This window comes from Cheilinus undulatus, linkage group 15 (assembly GCF_018320785.1).
Source record: "Cheilinus undulatus linkage group 15, ASM1832078v1, whole genome shotgun sequence".
Lineage (NCBI taxonomy): Eukaryota > Metazoa > Chordata > Actinopteri > Labriformes > Labridae > Cheilinus > Cheilinus undulatus.
Window position 1 is genome coordinate 38,846,886 of NC_054879.1, and position 19,517 is coordinate 38,866,402.

The window sequence follows — 19,517 nt, forward strand, 5'->3', positions numbered from 1 at the left end:
TCAGCTGCAGCTTTTTTCAGTCCTGTAAAACCTTGATAATCATTGTTTCTTTGTAGTGTACTGTGGTAGTTTCCTTTGAAATGTTGCTTTCAGTATTCTTGCAGTTTGGCTTCTTTGGGCTCCTTCATTTTTAAAGTTATTTTTGTGAACTTAATGTATTTTAATTTGTATTTTTTGGTCATTTTTTCTTCCTTTTTGCATTGTGTACTGTGCTTTTTTCTAAGCTTAAAAAATAAAGACATGGCTGAAGACCAGTTGCTTCCTTTTTTCCCTCATTGTGTACTCTACACATACCATCCTTAACAGTACTAGGATGTTTGTCTCCTCCATGTGTGTTGCATGTGTGAACTCAGGTTTTGTTTACCATACTTTCAAACAGCTAAGCTAAAGCTAAATACACAGGCACAGTGAAGGAAAAGAACAGAAGCATAGCAAAGCCTGTCCCTGATAACACCAACAGCCAATAGCAGCTGACAGGAAGCTTGTCTAATGGCAACAAAAATCCCCTCAGTAATGTAGGACAGGAACAAATGAGCTTTTAGGTGAACTGTGCTGTAGCTCTGGAATCAGAGGGACTTTTCCACAAGAACTTGCATACAATATCTTTTCAGTTTCACCATCGTTTTTCACTCCTTACACTGTAGTTCATCAACTACATTTGTACCTGCCTTGACAGATTCTTTGGGGGCTGGACATTCAAATTAACCAGTGTAAATTTTAATCTAATTAACATTTTATTGTTTTAGTTGTTGTATTTTCTTTCAACACCTTAAGTAATTTTTTGGTATTAATGGGGATATTAGCTCCTAACACCTGAACAGCAGCCACCTGTGAGGGTGTGATAAAAATGTTTTAACTACAAATTTCTGTCCTAATCGGTGAGAAACATGTGCAGGAAGCAGGTGATTTGTTATGATTCTCCAGCAGGAAAACTATTCTCCAAGAGCCTGAAGTGAAAAGATGACAAAGAAAGCTGCAGATTTGACCAGGACTTGTTTCACAGAGTTCTGTAAAAGTCAGATCAAATGTTCAGTCATTCCTTATATATACTGTATATGTGTTACATTCTTGATTGTTCTGGGGTTGATTTAATCGCTGTAGGCATGTAAGGACAAAAGAACCCCATGGCATCTTTTTTATCTACACATTTTTATGTTTTGGGGCTTGGATGGGGAGCTTTGAGGGCCTGTTATGGCCCACAGGCCGCTAATTGATGATCACTGCGCCACACTTTCATATCTTAACCATAATTTGTCTTGTTTTTGAGTATGAATTATGATTTTTTTGCTCTATTTTCTCTCTGAAATACTGAGAGGTGTCCTGTTAAAACCAAAAATTACCCCTTTGAGCAGTTGGTATCCAAAAGCAAATTTTCCATTTTCTCAACAACCATTTTATTAACTAGAAGGCGGGCATAGTGCAGAAATTTTGAGCATTTATAAAGGCAGGAGTCACTGATATCCCATGAAATAGATGTTAGTTTTTAATATATTATTATATTAATACTCATACAATACATTTGATTAGCAGTACAGAATTCTGTGAAAAAAATGATAAAAAATAATATAGAAAGCTATAAATGATGGCAAGTGAATGTAACACAAGACAGGATTTTTTAAAATTCATCCTTTTGTGATCTGATGTGCTCTTGAAGACATCGGTATAATTCGGATGTGCATTTCCAGTATTTTTATTTAACAAATTCTAATCACTTCTTCTTTACAGTCCTGTCCTGTAAGTTTCTGGATCCACTCCACGTCGGTGAGCCCTGGGTTTATTCTGATGTTGCTGATTAGAGAAACGCTTTTCCAGACAGTTTTCGTAGATTTCCTCTCTTGGCCCTTGCTTAAAACAAAAGGAACAAAGATTAGTCATTGTTCACTTTTGAGTAGTCCTTAATCTACAGAAAGTGAGATTTTTTTTTTTACCATTTCTTCAGGGAAAGTGTAAACACTGCCTCTGTAAAAAAAAAAAAAAAAAAAAAAAAAAAAGGGGGACAAGTTGGTTATAGTCTTGCAGTATGGCGCTATTAGCCATACATCTTTGAGCACAGAATCAGGTAGAGACAACTTACCCTGTTTGCCTTTTGCAGGCTTTTATTATGATGGTTAATGTTGTGATAAAGACCAGGACACACACACAGGGAACAGCGACTGCCGCTGCTATCACAAGCTTGTTCAAGTGTTTTTCTTCCTTGGACTCTGCGAGAAAAAAATGACATTAATTACATTGAAAGATCAGTGCCATCAGATTAGGTCACACTTGACTTTTGTTTGTAGAAATAGAAGCAGTAACTGGGCCAGCAAAATGACTGAATGCAATACGCCCCTTCCCCCAGAGTAAACCCTGCTGTTCCTTTAAATGCACTCAAAAAAATAACTTGCTCAGTGAACTTAATAAAATTATGGAAAGTGGTTCCACCCAAGTAAAATGCGTTAACTTAGCCAGAAACAATTTTGTTGAGTGACCTAAATGTAAATATGTTGGGTCAAAATGATGTATTTGTGTTGCTGTTACTCAATTATCATGGTTCAGACCCACTTGACTTGTTCTTGTAAAGTGTCCTTGGGTTTCTTGAAAGGCGCTATATAAATCCCAGATATTTTTTATTTTTAGAGGTATATGAATTGAACTTCCTTGATAGTGTGGCAAGCTGTGATGAGGAATGGCCCTACACAAGTTGAATGAGTGTAACAAGTGCTTATGTACTAAACATAAACAACCATATTTTATCGAGACCACAAATATAGACATGTACAGGTAGGGTAGTCTGCACCATTAACCCCCTCACTCATGGTGTCATACTTGGAAAACCATTTTCCCCTAAAAACATGAACCAATAAACAAAACATGCATTATTATAACTTTGCAATGAAATATGAACATTGTAGAACAGTAGAAGAGTGAATTCTTTTGCACAAAACAATCCCAGAAGTCCCTGCTCCAGGCGACTGCTTCCTGATCTCCACAATATGATTATGAGTTGAGTCAGCTTTGCCAGGGAGGGGGGAGGGACACACCTTTTACCATGGCCTTCGACTGATATAAAATAGAGAGGGGTACTCCTAATCAAGAATATACACATTACTGCCACCTACTGGTCTGGAGTTGTAAGCAGAGGTGATTTGTAGTTTTAACTCATTGGAATTAGGTTGTGTTAACATGAATTAGTCTAGTAAATTTTAAGTTGTTGCATGTTATGTTAAAACTACATGATTTGAAAGTGTTCAACCATAAAACTTGATTTTGTATAGTAGAAGCTACATATTAGACTTAGGTTCATGTAACAGACACCCATGTTGGTTTTTTTAAGTGTGGCCACTTGGGGTCAGCTACAGTGAGTCAGCACTCAAAGACTTCCATTTTAAAATGCTCTGAAATTACAGCATAAAAAACAGGGTTGGGGCATGGGTTTGCATTTAAAAATGTAAGTTAATTCAACTCCTGTAGTATTGAATCTAACACTTTTCATTTAATTAAGAGTCAGCAACCCCCCCACCCCCTTTTTCATAGCCCATCCCCTGCCACAAGCAGGAAGCGACCACCTCAGTGGATAACTTCATTCATGATGCAGAAGTGATTTACATAAAAAAGAACAATAATTCACAAAGCATAGGCAAAGCATTCCAAGCAGTCATCGATGTACTACAGGCAACATCTTAACACATCTAAACACTCTACCCAAGGGCATAATTGGAAAACTATGCCCCCAAGATTTTAAATGGCAGTGGACAGAGCTTAGATCAATTGACTCTAATGACTTGGCTTAACACTGTCAAATTGTCCAATAACGCCAAAACTCAGAATGGAGTTAAAATTACACTTCAGGAGTCAAAATCAACTCTGAAATATTAAGTTAATAAAATTAAGCTTCAAAATCAGGAAAAATTAGGCAGTAAAATCTGCTCCAGGATGGTGTGGGCGTGTCTGAATGAGATGAAGCCCCGCCTACTCAGAAACACGATCCTCTCAAATATAAAAAATGTTATAATCTGAATTCAGAGCGCAGCTGCTTGGCTCTGTATCAGAGAAGAGACAAAGTCCATTTTCTGGCTCAAACCTCTGTTATGATACTTTAAATGATCCAGTGGCTGCTGTGGCTGATAGATTTGGGACAAAAAAAACAGCATTTAACTGACTGTTAACTTTCCAAAAGGCAGTGACATCAGCTAACAACAGACTGTACTGAGATGAACTGCTCTGTGATTTTATATTGTTGTGTTGGAGGGGCGGGGTCATTCCCCCACTGTGGGCTCATCACATCATAAGCCCCACCCAAATTAAACCAGGAAAGAGGTAGAAAACTTTCTAATGATCTATATCCAAAATTCAGTCACATGTAGATCTCAATTTTTCAAATGTTTACAGCAACCGAATTCCAACATATCTAGTGTGTTAAGACAAAAATTTTGGATTTCACTTTACAGGGTCTTTAACCCTGAGAATTCAACACTCCAGTTTTTGCTTGGTATCTTGTTAACCAGTTAGCTTGTCAATAAGCTTATGTATGTATTTGAGTTATTTTAAACACTCTCTAATAGTCATTTCTGGTTCAAGACCAGAGACTGAAAATACTGGGCAAAACCTGAGTGTCATTAAAAATGTGGTGATCAAAGGAGGTTTTGAGTCCAATCTGTGGCAGCTGCAATATTGAAAACACTGACTCATACTGACCTCATATCAACCCACTTACAAGGAGGTGGAGCTGAGGCGGGTCTTCAGCCTCCTGATAAACATCTGCCACATTCTGGCTTGCAGTTACATTTATTAGTCATACCCCTAACTATGCTTTACCAGTATCAAGTAATTTAAAAATTCACCCATGTACGGTGTGTGTGTCCATATACACATGAAATATTCCAACCATAATCATTATATAAGTCAGACAGTAAACATGTTCATTTCTGATGTAAAAATCTGCACTTTTTAACATGATTGAGTATGGGATGTGTGGCTTTTCTGCAGCCTAACTCAAGTAGACACTGGAGGAACTGCAGTTTCTGCATTGGCTTCTTTTTCAGCCACGGAGTTCCTGCTTGCAATAAACAAACAAAAAATGGCGAGGGTGTTTATGGCAAACTGTTAAACACAGAGAAGGGAGTCATAGTGATGCTGCTACCCACAGGTCACTATGTTTACATTTTAGGGTGAGATAATGGTTTCATACGGAAAATGAAATTTGATCTCTCAAAAATGTGCACTAACACTGCCTTCCATTATGTGCTTCTATCCAGTTTCAAATTTTAGCTTGTTCTACACCAGTATGTTGCAGATGCTCCTGTTTTAATCAAGAGAAGATAAATGCCATTTCATTGAATAGTGTTGTTTGGCAGTACTCTGATAAGGTGTCAGTACTCAAACGGAAATGTCCCTGAAGCTCTTTGCATCCTTTTTGTGAGTGTTGATTAATGAACCACACCTGACTGGACAAGTTTACTCGATACAGTTCATGCAGGTACTAAATACCAACCTTTGAAATGTAAATATTAGCTCTATTAACTGAAATCCGCCCTCTGCTTCTGTGTCTCCTCTCTCTATACTCCTTTGTTGTAACAGGCTTAACGTGACGTCTCTAATGATACAACTAAGGATCGACAAGCCCACCTGTAATTATCAGCTCCCACGTCTGTTCCAATACTCCCACATCTGTGGTGGTCTTACACGTGTAGTTCCCAGAGTGAGATATCTGAACTTCCTCTATTATCAGTGCATACAGCTCCCCCTCTGATTTTGACATATTAATGTTCAGGCTCCGAGCTTCAGGAGTGACGTGTAGGGCTTTCCCAGGGATAAAACTGAACAGAAGGCTGTCCATTTCCCATGTTAGTTGTTTAACGGTGCTGATTGATGTGTTCATACAGTGCAGGCTCACTGGGATGCCAGCCACAGCTGAGACAGTCTCTCCTTCTGTAAAGAAAACACAAATACAAATGGAATTTAGCTCACAACATGGTTCATCATTAAACTGAACTGTTCTAATTTTAAGTGATTTGATTCAGTCAGCATCATGATTAACACCACAGTGCAAACATGTTTCCAGCTTTGTTAACCTGTTTAAATAATGAGAGACTAAAGCTGGGCTTCACTGTGCAGCAGGTGTGTCCTTGTGGGCCTGGGCTTACACACTTGTCCATTTATGGGCAACCCTAAAAATGACTGGGATTTAACACTTTCCCTGTAGCTTTTTGGATGCCATTTAACACCTAAAATACAGCTTTCCCTGTGAGAAAACTTAAAGTCATCATTACTATGCAGCTATCAGGTGTGGAGTCATAACCTACAGTATCATATCATATTAAGCTATCCAAACTTGTAAAACTACAAGCATGTTCGCGATTACACGCATGTCATACTTCTTAACTGAGCAGATGACAGAACTTGCCTTTTTGAAGAGGAAAGAAAACATAAAATTCCTCTAGATTTTATCACTAGTTTTCCCACATAGATCACATGCACGGTGAGTGACTCTGCGTAAGCTGAGGGAGGCTTGTCCGATTTCACAACATCACTTAAGTAAAGCTTAATAAACAAGGAGTGTATTTCCTGCAACAGACAATAAGAACTTCATGCTTTACTCTCAACAATTAAGAGATTAATAAACTACTTTTCAGTTTCCGCATGTAAAGACAAGGCTGTCTTTATTGTAGGCTGAATGTTTCAAACATCTGCAGTGTCTTCTTTAAAAAAGGATGGGGCACATTAGTCTCCAGGAGGGGGAAGCTTTTTGACCTTTCTGTATTCACAGGCATATGCAAAATTACACTGACCCATCCAGTTTTGTAAACCTGGTGCCACACCTGCTGCAGAGCTGAATCATAATAATAATGTAATTGACTTTTTCGACCAAAAATAATTACAACAAAACCTTTTTAATGCCAAGGTGAAAACAAATTCTTACGAAGTAATGATAAATACAAATTTGTAAGGTAAAATAAGTGACTGTATGAATATTCACCCCTTTAAAGTGACTGTCTTATTTCAACAAAGGTCCAGCCAATTGGTGCTGGTAGTGTCACATTTAGTGGAATGGAGATCACCTGAGTGCAGTGAATTGTAGTACGAAGAAAACTGTGTCTGGAAGGCCGAGTCACTTGTTAATCAGTTTTCCTGGCTACCATTACACCATGAGGACAAAAGAACATGCCAAGCAACTCAGAGAAAAGGTTATTGAAAAGTATAAGTCGGGGGATGGATACAAAAAAAACCTCAAGGTGCTGAACCTCCTCTGGAGTCCATTAAAATCCATCATCAAGAAATGGAAGGAATATGGCACATGTGTAAATCTGCCTAGATCAGGCTGTCCTCACAAACTTAGCAACCATGCAAGAAGGAGACTAGTGAGAGAGGTCACCAAGACACCTAGATCTCAATCCAATAGTGAATTCTCTAAGGTGTAATGGTAGCCAGGAATGCTGATTAACCAGTGACTGGACTTTCCAGATATAGGTGTCTTTGTACCACAACCACACTCGTGCCTTAAGAAACACTCTTGCCATGACACACATATACATAGCTTCACCAGCAAACACAACAAGCAGCTAAAAAAAAATATAGAAATTCAGTTAGTGTTGGGAATTTCAGCTCTTTATTTGAGCTAGGGTGCCTGTGACCAATCAGTGAAGATTATCCAGTTATTCTGAGGTGAACTTTTAATATTGGCCGCTATTTAGAATTTAGTTTTAGTCTTCAGAAAATTCATTTTAGTTTAATTGTAATATGAATTTGAATGTAGAATGCCATCATTACTGCATGATCAGTACTTTAATTATTTAGAGCAGTGGCTCTCAACTGGGGAGTTGGGACCCTAAAGTGGGTCAAGGAGCAGTTTTCAGTGGGTTGCTTCTAGGTGTCTTTGAAAGAAAAATGGTGGCAATGTTTGAGCAGTATTTCAACTAATTTATCTCCTTTTCTTGCAGTGAAAATGCTACTTTTCCCATGAAGTAATCTCTCAAGATCTCTGGAAAAGTGTCAAAAAATTTCATATGATAATGGCAAAAGAAGATATCAAACTTTTCAATTTGGCCACTTTTCTTTTTTTTTTTAATATCATTTATTTTGGTACAATCATGCTTTTAACTGCAACAAATTCAACCAGCCAAACGTGCTGTTGAACTTTTTTTTAAACTTGGGTCGTGGTTTGTCGTAAGACAGACTGGTGGGTCCAGTTGAGAACAATGTTCCCTCTACTTTTCAAAACTCCTGAGCAGACATTTGACTCCCCTGAGCACCTACTTCATCAACTGTGGGCGACATCTGACGTGTATGCTACGTCCACATGGCAGTGCCATGGCATCACTTCTCCAACCCCAAATATCATTACAAGTGACTATGATTATAATGATTAATAATCACTCTTCAAGTTATGAATTTCACCATTCATTCATCCACTAGCCACAATTTTGAAGTCTGGAAATCCTGTTTATTTTTAATCAAGGTTTACATTTCAAGGATGTACAATCTTTTGAAATGTGAAAGAAAACTGGGATTCTAACTTATCCTCAGGTGAAAACAGACATTAACAAAGCCTGCAGTTTTATATAAAAAGACTGAAATCTAGAACATCTTGGATGAGACAAAACACATGCTCTGTTCTTATGCTTTATCAACTTTATCACAATCAGGTGTCCTAAAGGACTTCTACCTGCACAAATATAACAGCACATTACAGAGAAATCACACTGTTAGAAACATCAGGGCTTAAATCCTTTTGTTATCAGTCCATTATAAAAGATCCAACTCTTTATTAATGCGCCTTTGATGAAAGATAGAAAATAACAGTAAAAACTTGTCGGGGATTTTGAGTGCGCAACTTTCTTTTCTTTTGTGCAGAAAGGTGGAGAGCAGTGTGCAATTGGGCAGCAAAACCCCTTAGAGGGAACAGTGGTTGAGAACCACTGATTTAGAGTATACTGAAGAAAACACTAGTATACCTTAAAAGCTCTTACCCAACCTCTCCCTCTAGCACATGAGAGCAATACCTTGGATTTTAAAAAGACCACCAGTCCAGTACTAATATTTTAGTTCCATTTTTGTTCTCTGTGACAAAAACCAAACTCACTTTTCATCAGTTTTTACCATCAAAGACTATTTTAGCCAGTCTTAGTCTTCTCTTCCTCATGCAATATATGGAGTTGAGGAACTTTTTAGTTCTAATTTTAATCTATTAAAAAGCCCCTGTTGAGATAGTGATCTGGTTTATAACATCAAAAATGAGAGGAAGGGAAGCCGGCAAGGCAAGTTTGTTTTTTAATAGCACATTTTGGCAAGAAGGCAATTCACAGTGTATCAGAAAAGACAAAGAGAAACATTAGAAACATAAACAGCTAATAAAACCCACAAAGATAAAACAAAGAAATCAAAAGAGAGGAAGGGAGAAAAAAATTTAAATAAGGACTGAAACAACTTTCTTACCAGTGCAGGGTGTACCCCGCCTCTCACCAAATGACCACTGGTATAGTCTCCAGCCCCCATCCCCACCCCCTAGCCCCCATAATTACGCTTACGGGATAAGCGAAATAGAAAATGGATGGACAACCATCTTCAGAAAATTCCTTCTCCTCCTCCCAGACATAAAACATCTGACCCAGTCATACCATATTTTATTTTCATCCAACAACACTGGCTGTGGTGGATCTCTCCTCTCCATCCAACAGCTTTTTATCTGTCACACTAAAAAGCTGGTTCACTGAACTGGCTCACAAATGACACATCACTACTGGCATATCTTTTATGATAAGAGGACAAGGCACATCAACAGGCGTGCCTAATTATGATGGTGATTTTGGACGCTGGCCAAAGTTCACAAAGGAAATAAAAAACAGCTGTGCAACTCCAAACCCAAGTCAGAATGGGCTTGAAATCATAGAGTGTATAAGCATACAGTAGCTTTGTGCCACGCTGTAAAGTTACACTATATTGCCAAAAGGATGCTGAGGCACATTGTGCACAGAGGTCGCCAACTTTCTGCAGAGTCAATTGCTACAGACCTTCAGACTTCATGTGGCCTTCAGATTAGCTCAAGAACAGTGCATAGAGAGCTTCATGGAATGGGTTTCCATGGCCGAGCATAGATCACCAAGTGCAATGCAAAACGTCGGATGCAGTGGTGTAAAGCACGCTGCCACTGGACTCTAGAGCAGTGGAGATACATTCTCTGGAGTGACGAATCACACTTCTCCATCTGGCAATCTGATGGATGAGTTGGGATATGCGGTTGCAAGAGAACGGTACTTGTCTGACTGCATTGTGCCAAGTGTAAAGTTTGGTGGAGGGGGAATTATCGAGTGGGGCTGTTTTTCTCAGGAGCTGGGCTTTGCCCCTTAGTTCCAGTGAAAGGAACTCTGAATGCTTCATACCAAGAGATTTTGGACAATTCCATGCTCCCAACTTTGTGGGAACGGTTTGGGGATGGCCCCTTCCTGTTCCAACATGACTGTGCACCAGTGCACAAAGCAAGGTCCATAAGACATGGATGAGAGAGTTTGGTGTGGATGAACTTGACCCATAAACACACTCCTAAACCTTGTGGAAAGCCTTCCCAGAAGAGTTGAAGCTGTTATAGCTGCAAAGGGTGGGCTGACATCATATTAAACCCTATTAATTAAGAAAAGAATGTCACTTAAATTCATATGCAAGTAAAGGCAGGTGAGTGAATACTTCTGGCAATATAGTGGATATCGACTACAGTATTGGAAAAGATTTATTAAGGCTAGTACTTCAGCTTGGAAACCATTTCTTGTATAAAATATGAAATATGGAGCAGCTTCAACTCAGTTAGGTAGTAGAGCAGTCATCCATGTACTGAGGCTCAGGTCCTCAATGAAGGATCAGCTTTGGTTCCTGCTGCATGTTTGATATATGACTCTCCCCACTTTCTCTCCCACATTTCCTAATTTTTAAAAATACTTTGTTTAGCACTACATTCATGTTATGCAGGTTAAACTTAAGCGACAGTCAGCAGGTTGCAGGGGCGTAGCTAGTAGTTTGGGCCTGCAGAAAGAAAATTACACAGCCCCCCCTAAGGCAGCAAACCAAACAAAAAAATGTTGCTGATGTTTTACCAATATCTATGCATTTTTATGTATTTTGAACTATAATTTCATTATTTTAATGAGCCATTTTCTCTGTTTGAATTAAATTTACTTTTGTTATTTCCTTCATATAAGCTTGTTTTGTATAGGCTACTCATCTTGCATTCTATCCCTGCTTTCTCCTCCTCCATTATCCTCATCATGCTCTCAAACTCTGCCTTCTTCTCCTCCATTAGCCTTATCTTGCTCTCAATCTCTGCCTTCTTCTGCACTATAATCCTATTTTTGCTCTCTGTCCCTGCTTTCTTCTCCTCCATCACCCTCATTTTGCTCTCTATCCCTGCTTTTTCTCCTCCATTAGCCTCATCTTGCTCTGTCTCTGCCTTCTTCTCCATCATCCTCATCTCTCTCTGTCCCTGCTTTCTTCTCCTCCATCATCTTCATCTTGCTCTTTGTCCCTGCTTTCTTCTCCTCCATGATCCTCATTTTGCTCCCTGTCTCTGCCTTCTTCTCTTCTATCATCCTCATTTTGCTCTATGTCCCTGCTTTCTCTTCCCCCATTAGCCTCATCTTGCTCTCTGTCTCTGCCTTCTTCTCCTCCTTCATCCTCATCTATGTCCCTGCTTTCTTCTCTTCCATGATCCTCATCTTGCTTTCTATCCCTGCTGTCTTCTCCTCCATCATTCTCATTTTGCTCTATGTCTTTGCTTTCTTCTCCTCCATCATCCTAATCTTTCTTTCTCCTATACCATTTGGACATTTTTGAAGGGAGGAGCAGGGACCCCAACTATTTTATTTTACTATGTTTGATACAAAAATTTCAATCAATAATGACATTAAATGCTAATGTACCATGGCTGGTTAGCTTAGCTTAGCCTACATGACAAACTGCAACCCACATTTCTGATACGTTTCTCTTTTTTTTCTGCAATTGGGACCTCAGAGGGTACAAAACAGAACTAATAGCCAGAGCAAATCAAACATTTCAAAAATCACCTTGTTGACTTAAACAAGTATTCTTTTTAAAAATGTACCCTCATTGTCTTATCTTCTTTTTTGCCAAGCATACATTTACAACCCACTGAAGATGACTCTATAATCTATTTTTGGACACCAGCCCACTAGCTTAAAGACCGCAAAGAAGGAAACTGCTAGTCTAACTCCTAGTTCAATGAAAACCCTTTCCAATTTCTTATTTGGTTCACTTATGAGCACCTTATATTTTTAAAAATAAGAATTTATGTGAACATATAATTAAGTCGTCCATGTTTGGTGTCACATGTAATTTACAAATATGTGTCAGTCAAAAGTGAAGTTTTCCTCAAGCACATAGTCATTTCCCTGTAAAAGTGTAAATGTATTTACCTGTTGATGAAAAAATCCAGCATGTGAAAAACATCAGAGAAAAGGCCTTGGTGATGCTGGTGTATCTATTAAAAATCTCCATGCCACCTTAAAAGAAAGACAGCATTACTGTAAAGCTCCTTTTTACATGGATGACTGGGATTAACATGTTCAACTGAGCAAACAGAAACAGAAACTGGAATATTCTGTTGTATTTTTTGTATTTTGTTGCAACCAGTAAAGCCTCACAGAATCAACACTTTTGGTCTACAAGAGAAAAAAGGCTGTGACTAATCATTACTTCATAAGTTGACATCACTGAGTAGAACAGTAAAAATGACCAAGTTTCAGAATATAATCAAGATTACAGAAATATTCAAAGATCTGATTGAGAAATTGTTAATAATACAGCTTAAATAATAAAGATCTCTGCATTTCTGAGTCACGGTACGATATGATGCATGAAGTTAAATGTACTGTACCAGTAGTGAATATCTTCATCAGCTGTTTTCTTGTTCCTTAGTCACAAACAACAAGAGCTGGTTTGTTGAATGCTGTTTGTTATATAACATAGGGTAAATTATTTATAAGAATATGGAAATGTCAAGTACCTGTTGATAGTAAAGTAGCTCACATGCAGATGAAGATTTCCGCTGAAACTTGGCCAAGCTACCTTCCAAGGCTCATAAGAAGTAGTTTCCAGGAAGTAGGTGTTGCAGGGTCTTTGGTGGTCTGTGACCTCACTGTTTTGTGTCTGTCTTAAAGGTCGTAGAGCACGTTGGCAGCTTTTACTCAGAATGTTCATTGAAGACAGTGTATTGCAGAAACTTAGGTGAAAATCAGCAGTACTGTTCAGTATAAAACACCTTTCAGAGTCTGTATAACATTTTTGGTCACTGTTTCAGTTTCCTGTTTGAAAATGTTCAAAAACATCCTGTAGCAACCATCAAGGCTGCAGAGGTGCAGCTGAACGGACCTTGCAGCTTTATTTTGGCAGATACTATAAAACTCACAAATGAAAATGCAAAGTGAGCCTTTCACTTTTAAGTTTGAGGTATCATTGTGTCAGCTCGCATCAAGTGACTATAAAAAGGAAGCTTGCATTTTCATTATATCAATGTCTGCTTTGTCTCAGCTTGTTTTGTGACTTATCCTTCAGTATAGAGGGCATGACAGCTGAACACAACAGTGACTTGCCAGGAATCCAGGCCTTAGGTGGGGCTAGCCAGTCAACCACAGCTCAAACACTGCTGCAGTGTTCTTAAGAGCCACATCCCAGCTGACTCCAGGAGACACACCCCATTCCACAAGATGCAGGGATGCTTTTCATAAGCTGTTGTAGAAACTTAAAGTTAGTGTTTGAAGCCACAAAAGAGTCATACATTTTAGTCTTTCCTCTTTAGACAGCTCAGTCATCTGTGTATGAGGCTAAACAGGTTCATATTGTCACAGTCAGTACTGAAAGCATCATGGACAACAACAAAAAAGGAGGGGCTTTTTGGGTCATGAGCCCCTGAAAAAGCCAAGCCACTCCTCAGCCTATCTGTGATGAAAAACACTCATTGATTAAAGAGTAAAGATACAAATTAAAGCCGCTAGTTGGGTTATGAATGTAATTAAAAAAAGAGGAAAAAATATATTAATGGAAGCCTGAGCAGACATGTATCAGTGGATTTTTTTCCTATGCAGTCTTCTTTGTTTTGTTACTCAAGACTCTGTCTGATTTACATTATCTCAGGATGTGTTGTTTCCTGTAACAAGTTATTTCAGCAGTTTGTTGAGAAATTAACCCATGCTAACAGGAAACCAGCATTGCAATTCTGAGTTATTAAGAAAAAATGAGTCAAGATCTTGAGAAAACAACAATGTCAATGGAAAATTTAGTGAGGTGAACTATATGGTTGTCGTAGAGCTTTCATTTTAAAGATTTTTTTTTTTTTTAAGATTTATTTTTGGGCATTTTTGTGCCTTTATTAGATAGAGGAGGACAGTGGATAGAGTCAGAAACAGGGTCAAGAGTGGGGGTGAGACATGCGGTAAAGGGCCTCAAGCCGGATTCGAACCCAGAACACCCACGCACATGGGGGGCGCCTTTAACCACTAGGCCACCTGCTTCCCAAGAGAGATTTTTTTTAATACTGATACTCATCATAGACTTTTGTTTATTCTTGTCCAGAGGGCACTGCAGACACTATAAAAAAGACTTCTGACTGTCATAAGAACAAGTTTTTTTTTTGTATGTTTTTTCAATTACATATATGTATTCAAATTAATCTAAATATAACTGTGATTTTGTCCTGGATTTATAACTAGCTTGCTGTTTTTGTGAGTGTCCAGAATTATATGAAGTCTAGCCCGGTGTTGATGAATGTAATCTCAGTTTAATTCCTCCTGATATTCATACTGTTGTCAGGCTAGCCTGCTTTATTGTATGTCAGACTATAATTAAGAAGCTAATATCAGTCCTGTATGCTTCATGCTTGTAGAGGTCTTGTAGAAGATAGGAAGAAAGAAGATGTGAAAGATGGAGAAGAAAGCAGGGATAGAGGGAAACATTTTTGCTTGGCTGGCAAGATAAGGGGGACTGTGCATACTTTACTTTCTGGGGACCCCTAGATACGCCCCTGTCAACAGGTAAAATAAGAAAATATGAAAAGATTCAGCTCACGTTAGCCTGACATTTAAAAGTAGACAACATCATTGCTGGAGATGAAATAAATCAATGGGTAGGGGCTAGGACGTAATTTTTTTTTTTTGGGGGGGGGGGGGATAAAGGGGGACATCTCCCCTGCACTTTTTAAAAAGGCAGTTTTGGTCCCCTGCAGTTTTTACCATCCAAAAACAATGTTACGCTACATTAAATGGAGACAGGTTGAGCACTAGGACCAAGCGGAAAACGGCTGCTGAAGCTGAAGTCTGTTTCCCTTTAGACCGCCCACTTGCCCACAAGCTCATCGATTGGCTCTGCCGGTTCTTGCTAACGTGTTATTGGCCGTCCCCGCTGTCACTCCATCTGGTTGCAAACAGCGCCTGGACTAAAGCACATGAGCACACCGCTGTTTAGCTAGTTGGCTATGAGTCCACGTTCATTTGGGACTGTGAGTCGTTAACATGTTGGGCATTTGTTCTGCCCGGGTCACGTCAGCTAGACGGATTTTAATATCAGAGGTTTCGTTTACATTAACATTGAATGTGTGTCTGTGTGTGTGGGTTCGTGCGTGTGTATGTGTGTTGGGTAAGTAGGCGCAGCCAGGTGGCAAGATGTCGAAAAAAAGAAAACTGGATATAAGAGACTTCTTTAGAAGTCAAAGTGTAAGTTACTCAGAGGAACACATTACACCACAAACTCCTTCCCCTCATCCATCAGAAACTCAGACTCTCTCCCCTCCTATTATTATTATTATTAGTAGTAGTAGTGGTAATAATAGTATTACTTGTATTTTTTTAATATTCTATTATTTAACTTTATGATAAACTTATGTATTGCAATTTATATTTTCATATTATGTAATTGTTTCATTCTTGTAAAATGTATTTGAGTTTTATTGAAAGAGCTGACAATTAAAAATATTACTCTTATTATTAGGGTCCTCGGACCCCTTCTAGCAAGCTAGAAGGGGTCCTTGCCCTGTGGGCAAGAACCCTATTGTATCTGGTCCGTTTCTTTCTTCTTATTATTATTATTCCCACGCCTCTTTGAACCTTAATTTGACCCCCTAAACACGCTCAAAAACTCACCAAAATTGGCACACACCTCAGGATCGGCGAAAAATTTGATAAAATGAAAAAATTAAACCCAAAAATGCCAAAATGTGCTCTCTAGCGCCACCTAGGCACACTAAATCGGCCCTCACGGCCAGTAGGAATGTCGTAGAGAGATCAAACCAACGTTGAAACGTTCGTCTCATCGAGACCCACAAATCACGTGCTGACACCCCTGACCTATCTCAAACAGGAAGCCGGCAATTTGCCTTTCAAAATAAAATTTTCCAGGAAAAAAGGGCTCCGAACAAAATCTATCTTCTCCTAGGCCGTAAATGGTATCGGCTTGAAAATCGCAGAGAAGACACTCTAGGCCATGCTGATCAAAAGTTCTGAAGGAATTTGTTGTTTCTCAACCGGTTTTCGAATTACAAGCCCTCAAAGTTGGTCAACCCCAAAGAAGCCCTCCCTGCTGCTCCCATTCAAATGAATGGGGTGAGGAAAAATCTGATCCACATAAGCTGCAACAGTTGGGCCTCTACACAAAAAACCAAAGGTCTTACAGCTTTAAAAATGACATGGATGGATTCCTGACAAAATTTACTACAAAACTATCTTATTTTTAGGGAGATTTGGTCCAAACTGTGGCATCTGTGAGGGGAGATTCAAAAAAATTTCAGTCAATTTCACTCCTGATCAAGAGAGCAGTTAGGGATGATGTCATCCACTGATTGACAGATGAAAGCGCCTGGAATGCAGGCATTAGTTACCATGGCAACCAGGGGAAGCCCCTTAATGAGCTCTGATCACGCACACACATGGAGCTGTTCCAATAAAGCAGCCCATTTAAACCAAGCTCTGGTCAAAAAGGGATGAAACCCTCAAAGTGGAGGTCAAACGGGCATGAGGGACCTGCGGCACGCCGAGGACCCGTCCAATGCTGCTTGCAGCTTTAATTATTATTATTACTGTAGAGTCTCAACAACTGAGATTTTAAAAAAGTGTATATTTAAAGCCAAAGAGATACACTTTTTGATTTTTTTTTTTTTCATGTATCATTTGTGTTTTGAAAGGCAGCCACTGTTTAAAAACACTAACAATGAAAGTTTGTGGGAAAAATAAAATAAAACCTTGGATTATAAATGTGATTTTATACATCCATATTGTTTGTGAATAAATTAGACATAATAATTGAGAAACTGAGTTTTTTCTTCAGACTATACCATCAAAATCAATGATTGTTGCATCCCAAATTGTCCCACTGTTCATATGTCATCCATCAATATATTTTTGTCAGGTGACAGATAATAGAAATCCAGAAGAAGATACAGGAGGAGGTAGAGCCAGAGAGCCTGGAGGAGATGGAGGAGGTAGAGGAGGAGATGGAGGAGGAGAGACTGGAGGCTCACAGGTGAGGTTGAAAGAATAAAGATATGTTAGTCATGAGATTGAGCATTGTGACAAATTTTAGGGTGATGATAATCTAATTTTTATATCTTATTATAGTTTATTATAGCTTATTTTTACTCAAAAATTAGGTATAATTTTATGTAAATGAGGTCTATTGACCATACCCCCCTACTCAAACCAGTTGTGTCCCCCCCACCAATTTCGTCCATGGGTAGGGGATGGAATAAATTGACTTGAAAAACAACACATACCTCGAGGTATTCCTCTGTTACAGGAAATTGTAAAATAAATGTTAACCTACTGAACGTTAGTGAACTAAAGATGAGGATTAGGGCCATGGAGAAAAAAAAGAAAAAAGAAGATGCAATTTTTTTTTCAGTTGTGAGAAAAAATGTTTGAATTCTGACTTTTTTCTCACAATTAAAAAAAAAAAATGCGTGCCATTTTTTTCCAGGGCCCTAATCCTCTTCCGTAGTTAACCGTTAGAAACGTTAACTTACTTTATGACCACCGACTGTCAGCGTAGTTTACTAGTCCAGTCGTGTAATGGCGTCAATTTTCATTTTATTCATTGAAATATGTCTGTTCTTGTGTGTAGCTTCCTACTTGCAATTTATGGACTGCTTTATTTTTCTAATACATTCGCGTCTGATTGAATAATTTTTACCACAAAGATTGACGCATGGCTTATCCTATCAAAAACTTAAGCTAGCTGCTAGCATCGGGAGGACATCATTATACCGGATAATGAGGACTTGAAGGAGGCTGGCTGAGAGAGGCCTGTCCAAAAAAAGCAGCATTAAATATGTAAGTTAATTTTTTAGACGTAAAGTGAGACAGTTAAATTACTTTGTGTGCTGTAGCTACAGTCTCAGATAGCTAGCAGCGCTACCTAGCTATGAAGAGCATATTAATATAAGTTATCCACTTATCAAGTTTCCACTTGGAGTATTAAGTCCTCAGGTACTCTGTGGTTACTTCAATTTGTATTTTAGATTTTAGCAACAGTTCTGGTTTATTTTTGATTATGAGTTTGATTCAAACCTTATGGGACTAACTCACTGAATCCATCCCAGTCATGTTTAATACAGGTGCATCTCATTAAATTAGAATATAGTGGAAAACTTTTCAATTTTGTAGTTCAGTTCATAAAGTGAAACTTATTTATTATATAGATGAATTACACACAGAGTGAAACGTTTACAATGTTTATTTCTTTGAACTGCAATGATTATGGCTTGCAGCTATAAAAAGTGAATAATTGGTATTTCATTTAATTAGAATCATGTGAAAAGCTCAATGTTGTAAAGTGATGGGAGTCACACACTAATCAGCTAATTAACTCAAAACACCTGTTAAGGTTTCTTGAGCCTTTAAATTGTATCTAAGTCTGGTTTAGCTGGCAACACAGTCATGGGGAAGACTGCTGACCTGACAGTGGCCATTGACAATCTTCACAAGAAGGGTAGGCCAGTAAAAAGGTTATTGCTGAAGAAGCTCAGTGTTCAGAGTGTGGTAGGAAAAGATGCGCAAGAACAGGGATAACCGCAGCCTTGAGAGGATTGGCAAGCAAAATCCTTTTGAGAATTTGGTGAAACTTCACAAAGAGTGGACTTAGGCTGGAGTCAATTCATCAAGAGTCACCACGCACAGACCTATAAAGGAATTTGACTTCAGCTGTTGCACTCCTGGTGTCAAGACACTCCTGAACCAGAGATACCAGAAGCATCTTACCTAGGCAAAGGAGAAAAAGGACTGGACTATTCCTCAGTGGTCCAAAGCCCTGCTTGAAGGTGCTTGAAGTCCAGTGTAAAGTTTCCACAGTCAGTGAAGCTTGGGGTGATATATCATCTGCTAGTGCTGGCCCACTGTGTTTTCTGTCCAAAGTCAATGTAGCAATTGACCGGTAAATTTTAGAGCACTTCATGATTCCTCCTGCTGAAAAGCTTTATGGAAATGCTGATTTCATTTTCCAGCAGGACCTGGCGCTTGTCCACACTGCCAAAAGTGCCAAAAGCTAGTTAAATAACT

The 19,517-nt window shown here is 38.7% G+C and overlaps 2 protein-coding genes across 2 annotated transcripts in view; one reads left to right on the forward strand and one right to left on the reverse strand.

Moving 5' to 3' along the window:
* si:ch211-214p13.3 (nectin-1) overlaps positions 1–19,517 on the forward strand; it is a 57,721-nt gene that overhangs the window by 32,456 nt on the left and 5,748 nt on the right. The gene's annotated exons all lie outside the window — the stretch shown is intronic.
* LOC121522477 lies at positions 1,720–13,076 on the reverse strand. Its single transcript, XM_041806911.1, has 7 exons — positions 12,986–13,076; positions 12,857–12,892; positions 12,396–12,482; positions 5,605–5,907; positions 2,075–2,201; positions 1,929–1,959; positions 1,720–1,845 (listed from the first exon to the last, which is right to left on the reverse strand). The coding sequence occupies exons 2-7, from the start codon at positions 12,873–12,875 to the stop codon at positions 1,720–1,722; spliced, it is 693 nt and encodes a 230-aa protein (XP_041662845.1). The 5' UTR covers positions 12,876–12,892; positions 12,986–13,076.